The 22,736-nt window shown below is 33.6% G+C and overlaps 2 protein-coding genes across 2 annotated transcripts; both read right to left on the bottom strand.

Moving 5' to 3' along the window:
• Nucleotides 1–16,296: 16,296 nt before the first annotated feature.
• LOC128668468 (uncharacterized) lies at nucleotides 16,297–17,301 on the bottom strand. Its single transcript, XM_053741546.1, has one exon. The coding sequence runs from the start codon at nucleotides 17,299–17,301 to the stop codon at nucleotides 16,297–16,299; it is 1,005 nt and encodes a 334-aa protein (XP_053597521.1).
• Nucleotides 17,302–17,562: 261 nt separating this feature from the next.
• LOC106693995 (uncharacterized) lies at nucleotides 17,563–21,684 on the bottom strand. Its single transcript, XM_014443801.2, has one exon. The coding sequence runs from the start codon at nucleotides 21,682–21,684 to the stop codon at nucleotides 17,563–17,565; it is 4,122 nt and encodes a 1,373-aa protein (XP_014299287.2).
• Between the last annotated feature and the right edge of the window lie 1,052 nt (nucleotides 21,685–22,736).

A 22,736-nucleotide genomic window follows, 5' to 3' on the forward strand; every position in this document is an offset into this window, starting at 1 on the left:
GGCAAAAATAATATTCACTTTTGATTAATAAAAAAGGCAGCTATTGAACTGGCACTGTAAAACTTATAAATTATGTTCTTAAATGAGATTTCAGTCTTATAAGACAGAAAAAAGCGTATCTGTCTTTTAATTAAATATAGTATTGAGTCACTTTTAGACGCATGCGTACCGAGATCTGTACAATGTTTCTAAATTGTATCAAATCTACAGAAATAGAATTGACTTAATTAAAAAGAACGAATTATCGAAAGAAAGAAAATCCTTAGAAACAATTAGATTGACCCAATTAAAAATAGTACTAACATAGATAGTTTTGAATTTAATTTTACTTGACTTAAAAATACATGACTCGCTCTGATTGAATTTCAACAATAATAAAATAGGAGCTTCACGTAACCGAATACAAGCGGTGACATTTTTTAAGTAACATCTGGAAGCTAATGTATGGAGGGTAGAGGTACCTCTACCCTCCATAAGCTGATGGTAAATCAGAAAACTTTTTCCCTCTCTTCGTTGTGACAAACTGGATTTTCAGAGGAATAGTGGTACAGCTGGCTCAGAAAGCCACGTATGCATGTGAAAGATTGGAATTATTCAATACAATCTTACTATTGTTAGAAAAAATAGTAAGTGGTGAAAATAGTGGGCACAGTAGACAGCTCTAAAATGCAATTTCTTGAAATCGGATGCTGTTAAAGCATATATTTTCAACTTAGGCAAAGGATTATATATAACCCACTGCACTAATTGGGTTAATTTTGGTTTTAAATCATCACTTAGGCCCTAATTATCCCGGCAAGATTTTAATATTCAAAATATAAGCATTTTTTTCTTATTCTTTATAAATGAATCAGTGGAATTTACTTCGAATTAGTGATTATTCACTGGGAACCAGTTATAAGTATACCATTGGTTGAATTAGGCATTTTCCAATGTTAATATAGGAAAATTTACATTGTCAATATAGGAATAATTCCTATGTTACAAAGCAAAATTTACCATGTTAACATGGGAAAAATTCCCATGTTAACAAAGGAATTTTTCCCGTGTAAAATTGGAGAAATTCCCATTTTTTTCTTTCCGTGTAGTCCACGATTACGATATTAACATCGTAAATTTTGCTAGAATTATCTTTCCGTGTACTGTTCCTACTTTTTCCACCATTAACTATTTATTTTAACAATAGTAAGATTGTATTGAATAATTCCAATATTTCACATGCATACCTGGCTTTCTGAGCCAGCTGCGTACTACTATTCCTCTAAAAATCGGTTTGTCACAACGAAGAAGGGAAAAAGTTTCTAAGCTTACCATCAGCTACCAGGTGTTACTTAAATAATATCGCGAATTTTATTCGGTCACGTGAAGCTCCTATTTTATTATTGTAGAAATTCAACTAGAGCGATTTGTGTATTTTCAAGTCAGGTCTATATTGAACTAAGAGACAGACACGCTTTTTTCAGTCTTATAAGATCAACAGATTCAGTATCATTTAAGAGAGTGAAACAAGTGATTTTCAAATGAACCGTTTTCATAGTTGAAGGTCCAAATAATTAAATAAAATATGTCATTCAATGCGTAAAGTTATTATTTATCGAATGAAATGCTTCCGATTCGGAAATTTCAGTTTATATTAACGGCTTAAGTACACATGTGTGTGAAAAAGAGAATAGGTGGCAAACCCTCTTAAGAACATAATTTATAAGTTTTACTGTGCCAGTTTAATAGCATCCTTTTTTATTAATTTAAAGTGGAAATTATTTTTGTCGTCAATACATCAGGTAAGTGAAATAATTATACAATATGGAGTTACGTTATCGTGATATCAATATGGCGTCGAATTACTGTAATATCAAAAGAACCGACCAGGCGATAACTATTAATTTTATTACGCGAATAATTTTTTTGACGACCAAATATAGTAGACAATACAACAATCGTTATCTAAATAAAAAATACATTTCATTTTAAAGTGATTTAGAAAACGATTACAATTACAATATAATAAAAATGGCCATCCTAAATAGAATGATAACAACAATCATGATGATAGTTGAATAATGAGAAATAATATAAATTAGACTGCTTCAAAAAAATCGACAATTTTTTTTTCTTCATTGTATCGAAAATATTGTTGGAAATGACGAAAAAAAAAATACTGTGAAAGTTTGAGCTCTTAATATTAATATTAACATCTGCTGCATCGCAATTTTCTATTTCCCCTTCAAATAACATGGGAAAATTTATTTTGTAAGCTTTGGAATTACGTAGCTCACGGTGGGACCAATACTTTCGAATGTTCAAGACATGTACCTATGGGAAATTTGACGCTCTACAAAAAAGGTCTCTTATAATTTTTCGATATTTTTATTTTATCAAAAGTTATTCGAAGTTAAAGTTCGATTGACGATAAATTTTTACATTTATTAAATTTTTTAACGCAACCATCAACTTTATTGGAAAATTTTATAAGACATTTTTTGTAGAGCATTTCATTTCCTCTAACTTATCTCGAAGAAAATTTTCGATATTTCTCAAAGGTCATGAGTTATTTACAATCCGCCCATAGTCATATAATAAAATTTAGATGAAATATATGTGAAGCCAAACTATTCGTAACGTGATTGGTCGAAAGCAAAAAAATATATGCAAACGACACAAAAATATACATTAAAATAAATATATGAAAAACGAAACGCGCACACTTGCGCGCAGACGTAAACTAGTACATTGTGAAAAATCGGAAGTGATTTTGGATTTTATTAAAATCTATTCTTTATGTGTACCGTACGTCACTGAGACGGCAAAAGTTTCAGCTCGAAAATTGCGCTGAAACTCTGGTTATCTGGGTTCTTTTTATCCTATCTCTCCTAAAGTACTTGAAAATATGTACAGAAATAAAAATTTGAAAGAAATTCCTGGTCCGGAAAGTTGGATCTGGGATCTTGGTCAAATAGCCACTATTTCTCCGGCTCTTGGGTTCAATATACTTTTACTTTATACCCATGTACAAGTTTAATAATGATTAAATTAATGTTATCGCGTCAGGGTAACAGGGCCGAAATTTCATAAATACTCTTTATTTTTTCAAAAACTGAAATTATATTTGTTTTATCTTTACTAAAGTACTTCAAAATATCTAAGAAACTGAAAATTTGAAAGAAATTCCTGGTCCAGAAAGTCGGATCTGCTCACTGGAACTAATGTACAGCATTTGCTTGGCAACTGGGGTCAATATACTTTTACCTTTTACCCTTGTACAATTTAGTAATGGATGAATTAATGTTATTATTATTTTACCTGCTCACTTAAGCTCTGGATTATAAATTAAATCGAGATCAATCGGATCAGCAGATTGTCTTACGCTGTTTTCGGGACCCGGATTGGGTCTCAATTAAATGAATTAGTTTTTTCGAACTCAACTTCTGAAGAAGAATGGAACTTTTTAATAAATAATTAAACTTAAAAATGTTTTTATTTTAATATCTTTAAGCATATACTTTTTATTTATTTAATTTAATCACATACGCAATAAAATTTTATATTAAAAATTTGAATCAAACTTTAGCAGTTCTATTGTCATCACGTGACAAAAAAAAAACGATTTTTCAAACTTCAAGTATCTACGCTATGAATGTTGTTGCTATTGATCAAGACAACTATCATTGTATTGTATTTTATATCATTTCGTAAATTCTTTGTGTTGCCAGTTCAACGATTTTGATCATAAAAAATATTAAATTCTAAGTGTCGTTATTATTTCAAGTATGGCGTGTTCACAAAAACAGCAATATTCAAATCTTTTGGCATTCTTGCGGGAAAATCAAGATGCTTTCATTCAATCTTCGACCTGGGCATCTAGCGAAATTCTCAAGACCGCGGTTATCCGCGTTTGGGGTCATTATCGTTCAGGGTATCGTCAAGTTTTGCGTTCTTTTTTGCACCACCAACGTTCAAAAATCATCGATGATCTTCGAAACCAGACTCAGTCTCTGGACGTCCAACATCGAAATTCAGTTATTGTCAATAAAATTGCAGACATCGTTAAAAATAATTCAAATAGCATCGATTTTGCTAATTTCAACCGGGCTGTCGCTAAGAAGATCGCTCAGAAACTCTACAACTCCCACCAAGTCAAAAGAAACCGCATTGACCACATATCAACGTTTGTTCGTCGTAATTACGATCAAATTCAAGCCCAAATATCGGTACCGTATATTTGTATTTATATAAGTTGTATAAAACTTTTTTATAATTTCGTTGATGCACTGAAAAAAAGATTTGTTTGAGCCAAAGATATCGTATATTTGGATATGGCCAAATAAATATTTAATTGTGAGAAACATTGTCACGTAACGATTCAAATTATTTAATTTTTATTTAGTCGTAAGTTGAATATTTTAATTTTATATTTGAATTTGAGTCGTTACGCGGGCATTCCGCCATTTCGCCGATGGAGACAGCGATCCGTGCACGGTGCTAGCGCATGCGCGCTGAGTATGAGAGAGCACATGTGTGAATAGATTTTAATTTATGATTTAAAAATACAAATAATTGATTTTTGTAAAATTTAAGTTTTTGTTTATGATTTTGGAATAGTTGGGATGCATAATCTGGCATGACATTATGCCCCAACAATTGTCTATTGTATTATTTTATTTAAACTTGTCATCCGACTAAGGATGTCAGTTTAGTTGAAAATATTGACGGCCGGGTAACGGTAAATCGATACCTCGGCTATAGTTCCAACGTCAATTTGATAAATTTAAAATAATTATTATTTCAGTTACCGGATAAAATAAAAATAGCAATAAGTTATAAATAAATAGTATATATATTTAATTAATTAATCATGTGTCATTCAGGTATTGAAGGATAATTTTTATATTGTATATTTTAATTTAAAATTAGGCCCAAGGCTAATAGAAATAATTATAATAGTAATTAAGGGCGACGGTGGTGCCACGTGCGCGACGACCAACAGGTGGGGAAAAAGGTAATTAAGGCAGAAAGATACGGACTGGCATTGTGCATAGACGCTACTTTTTACTACTCGTATAATTGTGCATTGATCAGTTATTGATAAAGAAATAAAGATAATTATTTAAGTTCACCGGGTGAATTTGTTAAGTATTGGTCAATCCATCCTATTTTGTTGTTATTGGAGATCATAAATTTTGAGTAAGTACTTTGAATTTCTTTCACGGCATATATTTTTCACGTGATAACCTCCCCCGGTAGTTGTTGGTCGCCGCGGCGAGGTAAATTAATTTATTGATAATAGATACTGGATGATAAATGATTTCTATTATAAATAATTATCATTAATTTTTATTGTTGTTTATTATTGGTGGATATATTCTGATATAGTTTGCGCATATTTATGTATATATGAGTTGAGTGCAACGTGGTGAAGCGTTGCCGGTATACATATATATACACTTATAGTATATATATCTATAGAGCGCATACAGTACTTGAGTAAATTCCTCAAGTACTGATATCATCGCTCGGGTGAAAAATTTCCGAATTATTATAATTATTATTTTTATTTAAAATATCTGTATGATATTATTAATTATTATTTGTGTTACTAAAGTAACTAAGTAATTTATTTTTGATTTATTCATTTATGCGTACCCCAGCGGTCAAAATTATTAATGAGATTTTGATTCTGAAATTATAAATTAAGTTATTAAAGAGAAAAATTTATTATTTTGAGTGTGAGTAAGGAAAAATTCCGTATCTTTCTCTCTCTCAAACGTGTTGAGAGATCAAATAAAGTAAAAAGATTGTTATTATTTATTAATTAGTTATATTCAGATGAAATAATTTGTTTCTTTTATTTAATATTAAAATTGAGAATATTTAGCAATTATATTATCTCCATTTTTTTTTTTGACAATTACCAGGTATTATTATTGTTATTGATTTAACCGAATTTAATATTGTGTAAAATTATGATTTTTATATTGTTTATATAAATTAAAACTCGGAAACCAACAGCTGTCGCGGAAAATTTAATATTTATTTTCCCTGGATCTTTTCCTACTGCTTAATTTCCTTCATTTCATCTTTCTGATATTATTTATTATTTGTATGTAATTATTTATTATATAAATTTACTATTTTTCTTTTTCATTATTTAATTTATTTCTCTCGAGTATTTTTCGCTTTGTCACGAGTCACTTGCTCGGATTTTCCCTCGTAAATTTTCCCCCTGAATAATTTTTGTCCGTTTTTGAATAAACGGTCTGGCGCCTGCGTGCACTAACCCAGCCTGAGGAGCTGGTCCAGGTACGACAAGTATTTATCATTTATAATTTAATCATAGTTTAAATCTATTATTTTATTTTAATTCGGTCTCGATATTTATGGTCATTTAATATCGTTTATTATTATTTATTATTATTATTATCATGCGTCGGCGACCTCATACGCTATATTGGGCTATTTCGCGTCTCCGTCGCGAAATTTCAGCATAGTATACCTTATAACATATTATATATTTGAGTAGTTTAATTGCGTGAAATAAGTGATTTATTTGTGTCAAAGAAATGATTTAATTGCTACAAATAAATAAGGTCTTCAAATATATGTATAGTACCTCCAAATTTTAGGTTATTTGTCACAAATTTAATATCTTTACCACAAATAAATGATATATTTCTGTCAAATTGTAAAATGATTTAAATCCTGTTATATTTAGTTGTATCAAATATATTTATTCGTCAACAAGAAATATTTGAAAAAAAGCCACAAATAAATTGATTTATTTGGGAGAAATATTTCTTCTTTTCAGTGTGCTTTTAAAATAACGTTAAATTGTATTTGTAGAATACATCGAATGGACACGGACATGATACATCGGCATTAGTTGCGGAGTTTGATGCTTAACCGTCGTCGAATGAGCAGACAGTGACCCGAGTAGTAGAAGAGCGTGTCGAGAACAAGGTCCCTAGCAAAAAACGACGTCGGACGACCGATATACTGATCGAAGAGTCCAAACGATTCTAACAGACAACTCGTTTAAGAAAGCGTCCTAGAAAACTATAAATTTAAGTGACATTAATTCCATGGCAGTGTTACAATTCAACTCATAACATCTCTACTCAAGGGAAGTTGCTATTTTCCTTGAGTAGAGATGTTGTCAGTAGAATTGTAACACTGCCCATTGCATGTCAAAAAAATATAGTCGTCTACATAAAAGCTTGGGATTTTTTCTCACCACGGTTCGCGAATACTTAACTCTACGCAAAATTTCTTTAGTCAAGTACACAGAAGACATCTATACTCCGTGACAACTTTATTCAATTACAATCAGTGATGCCAGAACGTGGGATTTTTTCACCCCCTCCTGCCGTTACACTCCATGCTATTTAAGCACGGAAAAGGGTAATAAAATCCCACGTTCTGGCATCACTGATTACAATTAATAATATTCATGTTTATGATATGTACACACACGTACACTCACACTTAATTACACTAAAAAAAAAAAAAAGAAACCTTACACTGAAAGAAAATTATGGGAACTTAAGCTATGCATTACGGAAATAGTTCCCATAGGGTGCGTTCCACTTGACGTTCACAACGCCACGCTCACGTGTATTTAAATAGGGTTTTGAGCGTTTTGAACGCTTAGTGGAACGCACCCATAATGGTATAGGAATTGTACCAATACTATGATAGGGATGGTTTCCATATATTATAGGAACCATCCCTATAACAGTATGGGTACAATTTCTATACCATTATGGAAAACATTTCCATAATGGTATGGGAATAGTTCCTATACTTGTACGGAAACTATTCTCATTATATTATGGGAACTATTCTTTTTTTTTTTTTTTAACATTATATCTGCGATTAACAATATTCAAGAATTCGCGCTTAAAAAGATATGACCTTGAAGTCAGCTGACACCCGTCCGAACGAGTATTATTTTTTAAGGGCGAAAAAATAATAGAATAGTTATTTTGAATACGAGATAGTGAGAAATATAAAAAAAAAAAAAAAAAAAATTGAAGAAATAAATAAATAAATATCCCAAGCGGCACAAAAAAAAAATTGTTGAATTTTTGTTGGATTAAAGGCAACAATTTAGTATAGTGTAACTAATTGTTAACATAAAATTAACAAATTAATTGACTATATCGATAATAATTATCATATATATGTTTAGTGTTTAATTACTAATTATCTCGAGCCTTCAGGTAGGTTTCTGATTGCACATTGGCAGAGAAAGCCATTTACCATCCTTCTAGCATAGAGTTTATTATGGCACGGCTGACAAGGGCCACGGCAAATTAATTAATTATATCAATAATAATTATCATACATATTTTTAGTATTTAATTACTGCCGGTGTCAGCCGTGCCATAATAAAGTTAATTTTATGTTAACAATTAGTTACACTATACTAAATTGTTGCCTTTAATCCAACAAAAATTCAACAATTTTTTTTTTGTGCCGCTTGGGATATTTATTTATTTATTTCTTCAATTTTTTTTTTTTTTTTTTTTATATTTCTCACTATCTCGTATTCAAAATAACTATTCTAGTATTTTTTCGCCCTTAAAAAATAATACTCGTTCGGACGGGTGTCAGCTGACTTCAAGGTCATATCTTTTTAAGCGCGAATTCTTGAATATTGTTAATCGCAGATATAATGTTAAAAAAAAAAAAAAAGAATAGTTCCCATAATATAATGAGAATAGTTTCCGTACAAGTATAGGAACTATTCCCATACCATTATGGAAATGTTTTCCATAATGGTATAGAAATTGTACCCATACTGTTATAGGGATGGTTCCTATAATATATGGAAACCATCCCTATCATAGTATTGGTACAATTCCTATACCATTATGGGTGCGTTCCACTAAGCGTTCAAAACGCTCAAAACCCTATTTAAATACACGTGAGCGTGGCGTTGTGAACGTCAAGTGGAACGCACCCTATGGGAACTATTTCCGTAATGCATAGCTTAAGTTCCCATAATTTTCTTTCAGTGTAAGGTTTCTTTTTTTTTTTTTTTAGTGTAATTAAGTGTGAGTGTACGTGTGTGTACATATCATAAACATGAATATTATTAATTGTAATCAGTGATGCCAGAACGTGGGATTTTATTACCCTTTTCCGTGCTTAAATAGCATGGAGTGTAACGGCAGGAGGGGGTGAAAAAATCCCACGTTCTGGCATCACTGATTGTAATTGAATAAAGTTGTCACGGAGTATAGATGTCTTCTGTGTACTTGACTAAAGAAATTTTGCGTAGAGTTAAGTATTCGCGAACCGTGGTGAGAAAAAATCCCAAGCTTTTATGTAGACGACTATATTTTTTTGACATGCAATGGGCAGTGTTACAATTCTACTGACAACATCTCTACTCAAGGAAAATAGCAACTTCCCTTGAGTAGAGATGTTATGAGTTGAATTGTAACACTGCCATGGAATTAATGTCACTTAAATTTATAGTTTTCTAGGACGCTTTCTTAAACGAGTTGTCTGTTAGAATCGTTTGGACTCTTCGATCAGTATATCGGTCGTCCGACGTCGTTTTTTGCTAGGGACCTTGTTCTCGACACGCTCTTCTACTACTCGGGTCACTGTCTGCTCATTCGACGACGGTTAAGCATCAAACTCCGCAACTAATGCCGATGTATCATGTCCGTGTCCATTCGATGTATTCTACAAATACAATTTAACGTTATTTTAAAAGCACACTGAAAAGAAGAAATATTTCTCCCAAATAAATCAATTTATTTGTGGCTTTTTTTCAAATATTTCTTGTTGACGAATAAATATATTTGATACAACTAAATATAACAGGATTTAAATCATTTTACAATTTGACAGAAATATATCATTTATTTGTGGTAAAGATATTAAATTTGTGACAAATAACCTAAAATTTGGAGGTACTATACATATATTTGAAGACCTTATTTATTTGTAGCAATTAAATCATTTCTTTGACACAAATAAATCACTTATTTCACGCAATTAAACTACTCAAATATATAATATGTTATAAGGTATACTATGCTGAAATTTCGCGACGGAGACGCGAAATAGCCCAATATAGCGTATGAGGTCGCCGACGCATGATAATAATAATAATAAATAATAATAAACGATATTAAATGACCATAAATATCGAGACCGAATTAAAATAAAATAATAGATTTAAACTATGATTAAATTATAAATGATAAATACTTGTCGTACCTGGACCAGCTCCTCAGGCTGGGTTAGTGCACGCAGGCGCCAGACCGTTTATTCAAAAACGGACAAAAATTATTCAGGGGGAAAATTTACGAGGGAAAATCCGAGCAAGTGACTCGTGACAAAGCGAAAAATACTCGAGAGAAATAAATTAAATAATGAAAAAGAAAAATAGTAAATTTATATAATAAATAATTACATACAAATAATAAATAATATCAGAAAGATGAAATGAAGGAAATTAAGCAGTAGGAAAAGATCCAGGGAAAATAAATATTAAATTTTCCGCGACAGCTGTTGGTTTCCGAGTTTTAATTTATATAAACAATATAAAAATCATAATTTTACACAATATTAAATTCGGTTAAATCAATAACAATAATAATACCTGGTAATTGTCAAAAAAAAAAATGGAGATAATATAATTGCTAAATATTCTCAATTTTAATATTAAATAAAAGAAACAAATTATTTCATCTGAATATAACTAATTAATAAATAATAACAATCTTTTTACTTTATTTGATCTCTCAACACGTTTGAGAGAGAGAAAGATACGGAATTTTTCCTTACTCACACTCAAAATAATAAATTTTTCTCTTTAATAACTTAATTTATAATTTCAGAATCAAAATCTCATTAATAATTTTGACCGCTGGGGTACGCATAAATGAATAAATCAAAAATAAATTACTTAGTTACTTTAGTAACACAAATAATAATTAATAATATCATACAGATATTTTAAATAAAAATAATAATTATAATAATTCGGAAATTTTTCACCCGAGCGATGATATCAGTACTTGAGGAATTTACTCAAGTACTGTATGCGCTCTATAGATATATATACTATAAGTGTATATATATGTATACCGGCAACGCTTCACCACGTTGCACTCAACTCATATATACATAAATATGCGCAAACTATATCAGAATATATCCACCAATAATAAACAACAATAAAAATTAATGATAATTATTTATAATAGAAATCATTTATCATCCAGTATCTATTATCAATAAATTAATTTACCTCGCCGCGGCGACCAACAACTACCGGGGGAGGTTATCACGTGAAAAATATATGCCGTGAAAGAAATTCAAAGTACTTACTCAAAATTTATGATCTCCAATAACAACAAAATAGGATGGATTGACCAATACTTAACAAATTCACCCGGTGAACTTAAATAATTATCTTTATTTCTTTATCAATAACTGATCAATGCACAATTATACGAGTAGTAAAAAGTAGCGTCTATGCACAATGCCAGTCCGTATCTTTCTGCCTTAATTACCTTTTTCCCCACCTGTTGGTCGTCGCGCACGTGGCACCACCGTCGCCCTTAATTACTATTATAATTATTTCTATTAGCCTTGGGCCTAATTTTAAATTAAAATATACAATATAAAAATTATCCTTCAATACCTGAATGACACATGATTAATTAATTAAATATATATACTATTTATTTATAACTTATTGCTATTTTTATTTTATCCGGTAACTGAAATAATAATTATTTTAAATTTATCAAATTGACGTTGGAACTATAGCCGAGGTATCGATTTACCGTTACCCGGCCGTCAATATTTTCAACTAAACTGACATCCTTAGTCGGATGACAAGTTTAAATAAAATAATACAATAGACAATTGTTGGGGCATAATGTCATGCCAGATTATGCATCCCAACTATTCCAAAATCATAAACAAAAACTTAAATTTTACAAAAATCAATTATTTGTATTTTTAAATCATAAATTAAAATCTATTCACACATGTGCTCTCTCATACTCAGCGCGCATGCGCTAGCACCGTGCACGGATCGCTGTCTCCATCGGCGAAATGGCGGAATGCCCGCGTAACGACTCAAATTCAAATATAAAATTAAAATATTCAACTTACGACTAAATAAAAATTAAATAATTTGAATCGTTACGTGACAATGTTTCTCACAATTAAATATTTATTTGGCCATATCCAAATATACGATATCTTTGGCTCAAACAAATCTTTTTTTCAGTGCATCAACGAAATTATAAAAAAGTTTTATACAACTTATATAAATACAAATATACGGTACCGATATTTGGGCTTGAATTTGATCGTAATTACGACGAACAAACGTTGATATGTGGTCAATGCGGTTTCTTTTGACTTGGTGGGAGTTGTAGAGTTTCTGAGCGATCTTCTTAGCGACAGCCCGGTTGAAATTAGCAAAATCGATGCTATTTGAATTATTTTTAACGATGTCTGCAATTTTATTGACAATAACTGAATTTCGATGTTGGACGTCCAGAGACTGAGTCTGGTTTCGAAGATCATCGATGATTTTTGAACGTTGGTGGTGCAAAAAAGAACGCAAAACTTGACGATACCCTGAACGATAATGACCCCAAACGCGGATAACCGCGGTCTTGAGAATTTCGCTAGATGCCCAGGTCGAAGATTGAATGAAAGCATCTTGATTTTCCCGCAAGAATGCCAAAAGATTTGAATATTGCTGTTTTTGTGAACACGCCATACTTGAAATAATAACGACACTTAGAATTTAATATTTTTTATGATCAAAATCGTTGAACTGGCAACACAAAGAATTTACGAAATGATATAAAATACAATACAATGATAGTTGTCTTGATCAATAGCAACAACATTCATAGCGTAGATACTTGAAGTTTGAAAAATCGTTTTTTTTTTGTCACGTGATGACAATAGAACTGCTAAAGTTTGATTCAAATTTTTAATATAAAATTTTATTGCGTATGTGATTAAATTAAATAAATAAAAAGTATATGCTTAAAGATATTAAAATAAAAACATTTTTAAGTTTAATTATTTATTAAAAAGTTCCATTCTTCTTCAGAAGTTGAGTTCGAAAAAACTAATTCATTTAATTGAGACCCAATCCGGGTCCCGAAAACAGCGTAAGACAATCTGCTGATCCGATTGATCTCGATTTAATTTATAATCCAGAGCTTAAGTGAGCAGGTAAAATAATAATAACATTAATTCATCCATTACTAAATTGTACAAGGGTAAAAGGTAAAAGTATATTGACCCCAGTTGCCAAGCAAATGCTGTACATTAGTTCCAGTGAGCAGATCCGACTTTCTGGACCAGGAATTTCTTTCAAATTTTCAGTTTCTTAGATATTTTGAAGTACTTTAGTAAAGATAAAACAAATATAATTTCAGTTTTTGAAAAAATAAAGAGTATTTATGAAATTTCGGCCCTGTTACCCTGACGCGATAACATTAATTTAATCATTATTAAACTTGTACATGGGTATAAAGTAAAAGTATATTGAACCCAAGAGCCGGAGAAATAGTGGCTATTTGACCAAGATCCCAGATCCAACTTTCCGGACCAGGAATTTCTTTCAAATTTTTATTTCTGTACATATTTTCAAGTACTTTAGGAGAGATAGGATAAAAAGAACCCAGATAACCAGAGTTTCAGCGCAATTTTCGAGCTGAAACTTTTGCCGTCTCAGTGACGTACGGTACACATAAAGAATAGATTTTAATAAAATCCAAAATCACTTCCGATTTTTCACAATGTACTAGTTTACGTCTGCGCGCAAGTGTGCGCGTTTCGTTTTTCATATATTTATTTTAATGTATATTTTTGTGTCGTTTGCATATATTTTTTTGCTTTCGACCAATCACGTTACGAATAGTTTGGCTTCACATATATTTCATCTAAATTTTATTATATGACTATGGGCGGATTGTAAATAACTCATGACCTTTGAGAAATATCGAAAATTTTCTTCGAGATAAGTTAGAGGAAATGAAATGCTCTACAAAAAATGTCTTATAAAATTTTCCAATAAAGTTGATGGTTGCGTTAAAAAATTTAATAAATGTAAAAATTTATCGTCAATCGAACTTTAACTTCGAATAACTTTTGATAAAATAAAAATATCGAAAAATTATAAGAGACCTTTTTTGTAGAGCGTCAAATTTCCCATAGGTACATGTCTTGAACATTCGAAAGTATTGGTCCCACCGTGAGCTACGTAATTCCAAAGCTTACAAAATAAATTTTCCCATGTTATTTGAAGGGGAAATAGAAAATTGCGATGCAGCAGATGTTAATATTAATATTAAGAGCTCAAACTTTCACAGTATTTTTTTTTTCGTCATTTCCAACAATATTTTCGATACAATGAAGAAAAAAAAATTGTCGATTTTTTTGAAGCAGTCTAATTTATATTATTTCTCATTATTCAACTATCATCATGATTGTTGTTATCATTCTATTTAGGATGGCCATTTTTATTATATTGTAATTGTAATCGTTTTCTAAATCACTTTAAAATGAAATGTATTTTTTATTTAGATAACGATTGTTGTATTGTCTACTATATTTGGTCGTCAAAAAAATTATTCGCGTAATAAAATTAATAGTTATCGCCTGGTCGGTTCTTTTGATATTACAGTAATTCGACGCCATATTGATATCACGATAACGTAACTCCATATTGTATAATTATTTCACTTACCTGATGTATTGACGACAAAAATAATTTCCACTTTAAATTAATAAAAAAGGATGCTATTAAACTGGCACAGTAAAACTTATAAATTATGTTCTTAAGAGGGTTTGCCACCTATTCTCTTTTTCACACACATGTGTACTTAAGCCGTTAATATAAACTGAAATTTCCGAATCGGAAGCATTTCATTCGATAAATAATAACTTTACGCATTGAATGACATATTTTATTTAATTATTTGGACCTTCAACTATGAAAACGGTTCATTTGAAAATCACTTGTTTCACTCTCTTAAATGATACTGAATCTGTTGATCTTATAAGACTGAAAAAAGCGTGTCTGTCTCTTAGTTTAATATAGTGTTGAGTAATTTTCAGACGCAAGCGTACTGAGATCTGCATACAACGTTTCTGAATTGTATAAAATCTACAAAAACAGAATTGACTTAATTTAAAAATTGAATTTTCGAAAGAGAAAAAATCCCTGGAAACAATTTGATTGACCTAATTAAAAACAGTGATTACATAGATAGTTTTAAATGTAATTTTACCTGACTTGAAAATACACAAATCGCTCTAGTTGAATTTCTACAATAATAAAATAGGAGCTGTTTTGCCCTGTAACTAGTTTGTTAAGGGAGATGATTATATATTGTTTATGAATATAACAATATATAAAGTGTATTGTTCATATAATAAGTAAATTGCACGACGAGGTATTGAATGCTAAGACACAAATTTATTTTCAAACTGATGAACAAGAAATTGAAACACAGTTGCTTCTACAATGTTGTTCTTAACACTAACTTATGAGATAAATTGCAAAAACTTACTAAGTTAGAAAAACAAGCCGGGAAGGGATGAATTTTAGAGTAGTAAACGAAATTGAAGGACATGAAGAAAAGTGATTGGAGAATAATTAGGAAAGTAGGAACTGAGGACCTCCCATGAAGGGCAGGACTCAGTTAGGCGTGACGTAGGAGTGAAATGTCGGGGCCGAGAGAGAGAGGTACCTGAGCAAGATCGTCGGGTCATAAACACGGAAGATTACAATTTTTACTTTTAAAAGATTAAAACTAGGCAAAAAAACCATTCGACTTAATGAACAATGGCCTATTTGACAAATATATAAAAATATTTTATGAAGCAGTAAAGAAATGCTTAAAGATAAATTATAAGTTTACATTTTAGTTTACTTTAAAAAGATTGGGAAAACCCGGTTGTTGTTCCAGGGGTCATTTAAAAACATTTGTGAAATAAAATATTGGGAACACAAAAATTATAAGTCTAAGAGATTAAAAAATAATAAGAAAAAATGTGCAGCTGTCAGGCTTATTTAATAAAACTATAAAATATGCAAATAATAGACTTAAATATTTTAAAAAGACATTATGCGTACTAAAATTATAATCATTTTTTTTTTTTTTTTTTTAGATATAGTTGATAATTTAATATTAAAAATTTTATAATTGAACTTTTGATTTAAAAAATGCAGACAACTAAACATGCCGCCGCCCTTGAACGATCCTAGTTCAATGAGATAGGATGACAGTTTTACTCCAGGGGCAAAGGGCATAACTTCTTAGTACAACGCTTGTACTCGCCATTCTTAGTCTTCAAAGTTACCACACGTACGATGCCATCTTCTCCTGGATGAATGGCAGTAATTCTACCTATGGACCAGGCCAGGGGTGGTAGGTTGTCCTCGAGGATCATCACCAACATTCCCACCTTCAGTTGACTGTCATTTCCAGATCGGTGATGTGAGCTGATTACGTTGTTCAAATACTCTTTATGCCAGCGTTCCCAAAAATGCTGCTTTAATTTTTGTGCATGCTGCCAGGCAGACAGGCGATTGGATGAAGTGCTGGAGAAGTCGATCTCCGGATAGCCAGTCAATGAACCACCAGTAAGGAAGTGACCAGTGGTCAGGGGTAAAAGATCATTGGGATCAGAGGACATAGGGGATAAAGGACGAGAGTTTAATATCGCTTCTATTACGATTATATACGTCTCTAACTGCTCGTATGTCAATAAGGTATCTCCAACAGTTCGAATTAAATGTCTTTTAAAAGATTTAACCACGGCTTCCCAGAGCCCTCCAAAATGAGGAGATCTAGGAGGTATAAAATGCCAAGCAATCCCTTCAGTACCGAGATACTGTTTAAGGAGAGTTTGGTGCTCAGCTGATTCGAATAGTGCTTGTAACTCTCGGTCAGCACCTACAAAATTGGTTGCATTATCGGAAAAAATTTTAATAGACTTTCCCCTTCTAGAAAACAGGCGCTTGAGACTGGCGAGAAAAGCTTCCGTGGTAAGATCGGAAACCAGCTCTAGGTGTACAGCCTTCGTGGACATGCATACATAGCTGGCTACATAGACCTTGAGTTTGCTGCGATTACGAAGTCGTCTTTCTTTTATATATAACGGACCGCAATAATCTACTCCGGTTTTAAGGAAAGGCCGCGCAGCTGTGACGCGATATTCAGGCAAGAGACCGGGATCGTGATTAGCTAGACGAGGTTTTGCACGAAAACAGGGCAGGCACTTATGAATCATTTTTCTTATAGTGTTTCGTGCGTCTAACGGCCAATAAGTTTGGCGAATTGAATATAAAGTCGCTTGGGCACCAGCGTGCATGAGGCGTATATGCTCTTCGCGTATAATGAGATGAGTTATGTGATGATGTGCAGGTAAAAGGATGGGATGGCACTGATCTACGGGCAAAGAAGACCGCTGAAGGCGGCCACCAACCCTTAAGATTTTTGTATCATCCAAGTATGGAGTTAAAGGAATTAACTTGCTGGATATGGGCAGAGATTAATTTCTTTTCAAACAATTGATTACTCGGGAAAAGGATGAGGATTGTGTGAGCCTTATGATGAGTTTGTGGGCGGTAGAAATCTCGGAAGGACTCAATGGGCCTGAACGGCTCAGATTTTTGTGCTTTGTGTTGTACGCGAACCACAACAAGTAAGACACCACCCTCTGCAATTTACGAAGAGAGCTATAACGTTCCAGCAATGGGAATCCTTGTATTTTGAGAGCTAAGCAATTACTCAAATGGTTTATCTCAGGTTTGAGTTCAGGTATTGTAATTGCAGACAATGCCCCTTCTGGCCAACTATCTTGGCCTTGTACCAGACAGGAAGGGCCATGAGACCAGATAGAGCTCGAGACGAATTCGGAGGGTAATTGTCCACGTGATACCAGGTCCGCAGGATTGTCTTGAGAGAACAGATGCCGCCAATGACAATTTTCAGTCAATCGCTGAATTCCAGCCACACGATTAGCTACAAATGTTTTGAGTCGATGTGGAGCAGTTTTAATCCAATGCAATGCGATCGTGGAGTCAGACCACAGATATACATCCGTAACTTTTGCTGCAAGCGCCTCATAAACTGTGGTATACAAATTTGCAAGCAAATATGCGCTACATAGCTCCAAGCGGGGCAAACTGACCAGGCTTACTGGAGAGACTCTGGATTTGGAGCATATTAGTTGTACGTGTGCGACTCCATTTGGATTTACTGAGCGCAGATAAAGACAAGCCCCATATGCCTTCTCGCTGGCATCACAGAATCCATGAATTTGGATGCTGTGCGAATCTGGAGCAACAAGACAACGAGGAAATCGCAATTTTTCCAGCATAGGTAGTTGAGCTTGATATGCAGACCACATCTCGTGAATAATTTGAGGCACTGATTCGTCCCACGTAATTCCTGCTTTCCAACATAGCTGGATTATTATTTTTGCATATACCATGACTGGCCCCAATAGACCCAAAGGGTCAAATAATTTTGCGATTTGAGACAAGATGATTCGTTTAGTAAGATTTTTTGAATTCATTGGAGTGACGTCATAAAAAAGGGTATCATCCTGTGCATTCCAATAAATTCCCAGAGTTTTGATTGTAGATTCGGGATCCAGAGCCATGTGAGTATTTTCTGGATGCTCAGAGCCATCAGATACGAGAGCTGGATAATTTGACGCCCACTTACGGAGCTGAAAACCACCCCTTTTAACTAAGGCGCGTAGCTGATCACGTAATTTTTCCGCTTCAGGTAGAGTGTTGGCCCCGGTGAGAAGATCATCAACATAAAAGTCTCTTTTCAGGGCTATAGATGCAAGAGGATAGAGATGACCTTCATCTTCCGCTAATTGCTGTACAGACCGAATGGCCAGATGAGAGGCAGATGCTGTCCCATAGGTGACAGTTTCAAGAATGTATGTGTCAATTGGAGCATGAACGCTTTCTCGATAGAGAATTTTCTGGTAGACGGCGTCTTCAGGATGTACGCGAATTTGTCTGTACATTTTTTCCATATCAGCAGTGAGCACATAGAGATGAGACCGATAACGAGTTAAGATGACAAATAAATCATCCTGCAACTTAGGACCAACCATAAGAGTATCATTTAGTGAGACGCCGGTTGATGTCTTTGCAGAGCCGTCGAACACGACTCGAATTTTCGTAGTTAAACTGTCTTCCTTTATCACGGCGTGATGAGGTAGATAAAAGCCAGCCGAGGTGTCGTCTTGACCTGAAAGCCGAGACATATGGCCCAGTTTTTGATATTCATTTAAAAAGGCTGAGTATTCACGCTGAAGTTTTGGATCTTTCTGGAATCGCCTTTCCAATGAATAAAATCGCCGTAGCGCAATAGCATGTGATTCCCCAAGATCTTTTATTTTTTCATTAAAGGGAAGCCGTACCATATATCGACCTGATTCATCCCGAGTAGTGTGACGTGAATAATGTTCCTCACACGCTTTCTCTTCCGGAGACAGGATCCTTGATGATGGAATTTCTTCAATCTCCCAGAAGCGGCTAAGACCAGAATCAGATGACAATGTATGCAGCCCCAGATGACAACTTATATGTTTAGTGGCAACGTGATTTTTTATTTCACCTGCTACGATCCATCCTAACTGAGTTTTTTGAAAAACTGCATCTGGCTGACCCTTTAATGCCATCTGGCCCATGCTGATAAGCTTATAGAATAGTTTGACACCAATAAGAGCGTCAATTTCAGATGGTTTAAAGAAATCTGGGTCAGCTAATGGGATATTTTTAGGAATTTCCAGTGAAGATTGGTTAATTTGAATGGAAGGCATGGTCGTGCTTATTTGAGGTACAATTAGAAACTCAACGTTTCTTTGAAATTGATTGTGACGAGATTTTATAGTTGCAGAAGTAGACTGATTAACGTTTGTTAATATATCATCGAGACCAGATACTGAAATATTGACCGTCCTGCGCTCTAGGTTTAGGAACTTTGCTATGCTTTCAGTAATAAAATGAGCTTGAGAGCTTGCGTCTAAAAATACTCTGCAAGTTTTGACTATTCCGTTTTTGTTTAAAATATCGACGATCGCTGTAGCCAGGACTGCTTCAGATGAGACCTGCACGTGCATGTTCACGCTGGAAGAGCTTGTAAGATTAGAGGGTGAAGCCTCTGGGGTTTGATATCCGTTGCCTTGATGATTTTGACGATTATTAACATTGTTATTATTATTGCTGTTTGCATAGTTATGATTATTATGATAATTGTTATGATTCTTGTTATTATTAGCTCGCGAGTCGAAATGCAGAAGAGTGTGACGTTTTTGTTGGCAATTACGGCAACTGATGGAGGTACATTGAGGTGGACGATGACCTTTGCGAAGGCAATTGATACACCATCCTCCTTTTTTGGCGGCTTCGAATCGCTGAGAGGGATTTAAGGCAAGAAATTTAGGACATAGATTAGTATAATGATTCTCATTACAATAGAGACACATAATAGAAGAGGTAGAAGTCATGTACGCCTTTTGAGAGCGCGCATCCGATCGGGAATTTGTCGATCTTGATTGATCTCCCGAGTTGATTGGCTTAGAAGGAGCCGTCTGAGCTGGTGTACTTTCGGATTGGGCTCGCCTATTCAAAAAGCTGATCATTTGTTTAAGGGTAGGCTTTTGTATGTCATTGCTGAAATCCTCCCATCGTTCACGTAAATAATTATTAAATTTATCACGAAATAAAACGATTAAAAAAGAATCCCAGTATACAATAGGTTCTCCTAATGCCTGAAGGGCTCTGATATTTTTCTGGAGTCGATCTAGAAAAGAGCGCGTAGAGAATTCTTTAGAAATACAAGGCAGATTAATTAAAGATTTAATGTACGTATCGCGAATAAATTTTCGGTCACCGTATCTTTCCTTTAGCAGGTTCCATGCAGTTTCGTAGTTTCGTGCCGACGATTCAATTGATGATATGACTTCGGCTGCTTCTCCCGATAAGCAGCCCTTCAAATAAAATAACTTACGAATGGGTGGTATAGAAGGATCTTCATGGACGAGCGAATTAAAAAGATCATGAAACTCTAGCCAAGTATCAATAGAACCATAAAAAGTAGGTAAAGTTATGGTAGGAAGGTTTGAATTAAAATATGAATTTGAAGGTGTCTGAAAAATAGGTTGAGCTGTTGTTGGTAACGCAGTTGGTGTTGCCGACACCGTTGCTGGTGGAGGCGTTGGATTGATATGCGAGTTAGCTTCGCGGTGCAGGTGTTCCACTTGCTGCCCGGAAACGGAAGATAACGCAAGATTTTGACGGGTGGATTCATGGGAGATAAGGTCATTAGAAAGAGTAGGTGATTGCGGTTCGTTTGTTCTACGACTAGCTAAAAGATTTGAGGCAGTTGAATATACAGAGTAATATTGCTCCTCGAACTCAGTATGATATGCACTGAGTTCTTCAGATTCTCTAATTGCTGACTCAAGATCTGATTGAAGCCCTTCAAATGTTGCACGAACTGTTTCCATTTCTTTAAACCGTATTTCAAGAGCGGGAAAGTCTTTTGAAGGATCAAAACGTCCTAAGAAGTTTTCAAAATTGGTAAGAGATCGCTTGGCATTTCCGCGCTTCGCTTTCCACACTTTAGTTTGCTCCTCAGTCATTTTTAATACTTTATTGAGCTATTACTGCTAGAGAGCTTATTAAAAATATTAACGCTGCTGATTTATGCGTATGCACCTTTTATGATTTTAAGTGCTGAATTTAAAATTCAAAATGCCAATCAAAATGAATTATTTTAATTGAGCATAGATAAGGGTAAATTGCTAAGATTATTATTTGATTGACGCACGATTCAGTTATTTACGATTAACCACGAAATAGAAGTGATATATATATATATAAAATGGATAATTGGAAAGACAAGTAGGATTAAATTTGGAGGTCAAATGACTTACTTTTATCTTCCTCGATAGTGCGATAATGATGTTCGCTGTAGTAAATATGCAGCATCCGATGAATACTGGAAATGAGATGCCGCTGGTTGAGCTGGAGTAGATGCTTCTGCTGGATGATGTGCGAGGTTGCACTGATTCGGTGGCACGGTGTTGAAGATTATACACATGCACTCACTTTTATAAATTTTAACTACGATGATCACTGATGAATTACAGCTTCACGTTAAAACTTTTAGCTAAATACGGATATATTAAATTAATTTTAAAATATCCGGCTCGAAGGACCATGTTTTGCCCCGTAACTATTTTGTTAAGGGAGATGATTATATATTGTTTATGAATATAACAATATATAAAGTGTATTGTTCATATAAGAAGTAAATTGCACGACGAGGTATTGAATGCTAAGACACAAATTTATTTTCAAACTGATGAACAAGAAATTGAAACACAGTTGCTTCTACAATGTTGTTCTTAACACTAACTTATGAGATAAATTGCAAAAACTTACTAAGTTAGAAAAACAAGCCGGGAAGGGATGAATTTTAGAGTAGTAAACGAAATTGAAGGACATGAAGAAAAGTGATTGGAGAATAATTAGGAAAGTAGGAACTGAGGACCTCCCATGAAGGGCAGGACTCAGTTAGGCGTGACGTAGGAGTGAAATGTCGGGGCCGAGAGAGAGAGGTACCTGAGCAAGATCGTCGGGTCATAAACACGGAAGATTACAATTTTTACTTTTAAAAGATTAAAACTAG

Source organism: Microplitis demolitor, chromosome 8, assembly GCF_026212275.2.
Source record: "Microplitis demolitor isolate Queensland-Clemson2020A chromosome 8, iyMicDemo2.1a, whole genome shotgun sequence".
In the NCBI taxonomy this organism is placed as follows: domain Eukaryota; kingdom Metazoa; phylum Arthropoda; class Insecta; order Hymenoptera; family Braconidae; genus Microplitis; species Microplitis demolitor.

What these genes read in the sequence shown, in the direction of transcription:
- LOC128668468 (XM_053741546.1), bottom strand. Translation starts at nt 17,301, where the DNA reads ATGATTCATAAGTGCCTGCCCTGTTTTCGTGCAAAACCTCGTCTAGCT.
- LOC106693995 (XM_014443801.2), bottom strand. Translation starts at nt 21,684, where the DNA reads ATGACTGAGGAGCAAACTAAAGTGTGGAAAGCGAAGCGCGGAAATGCC.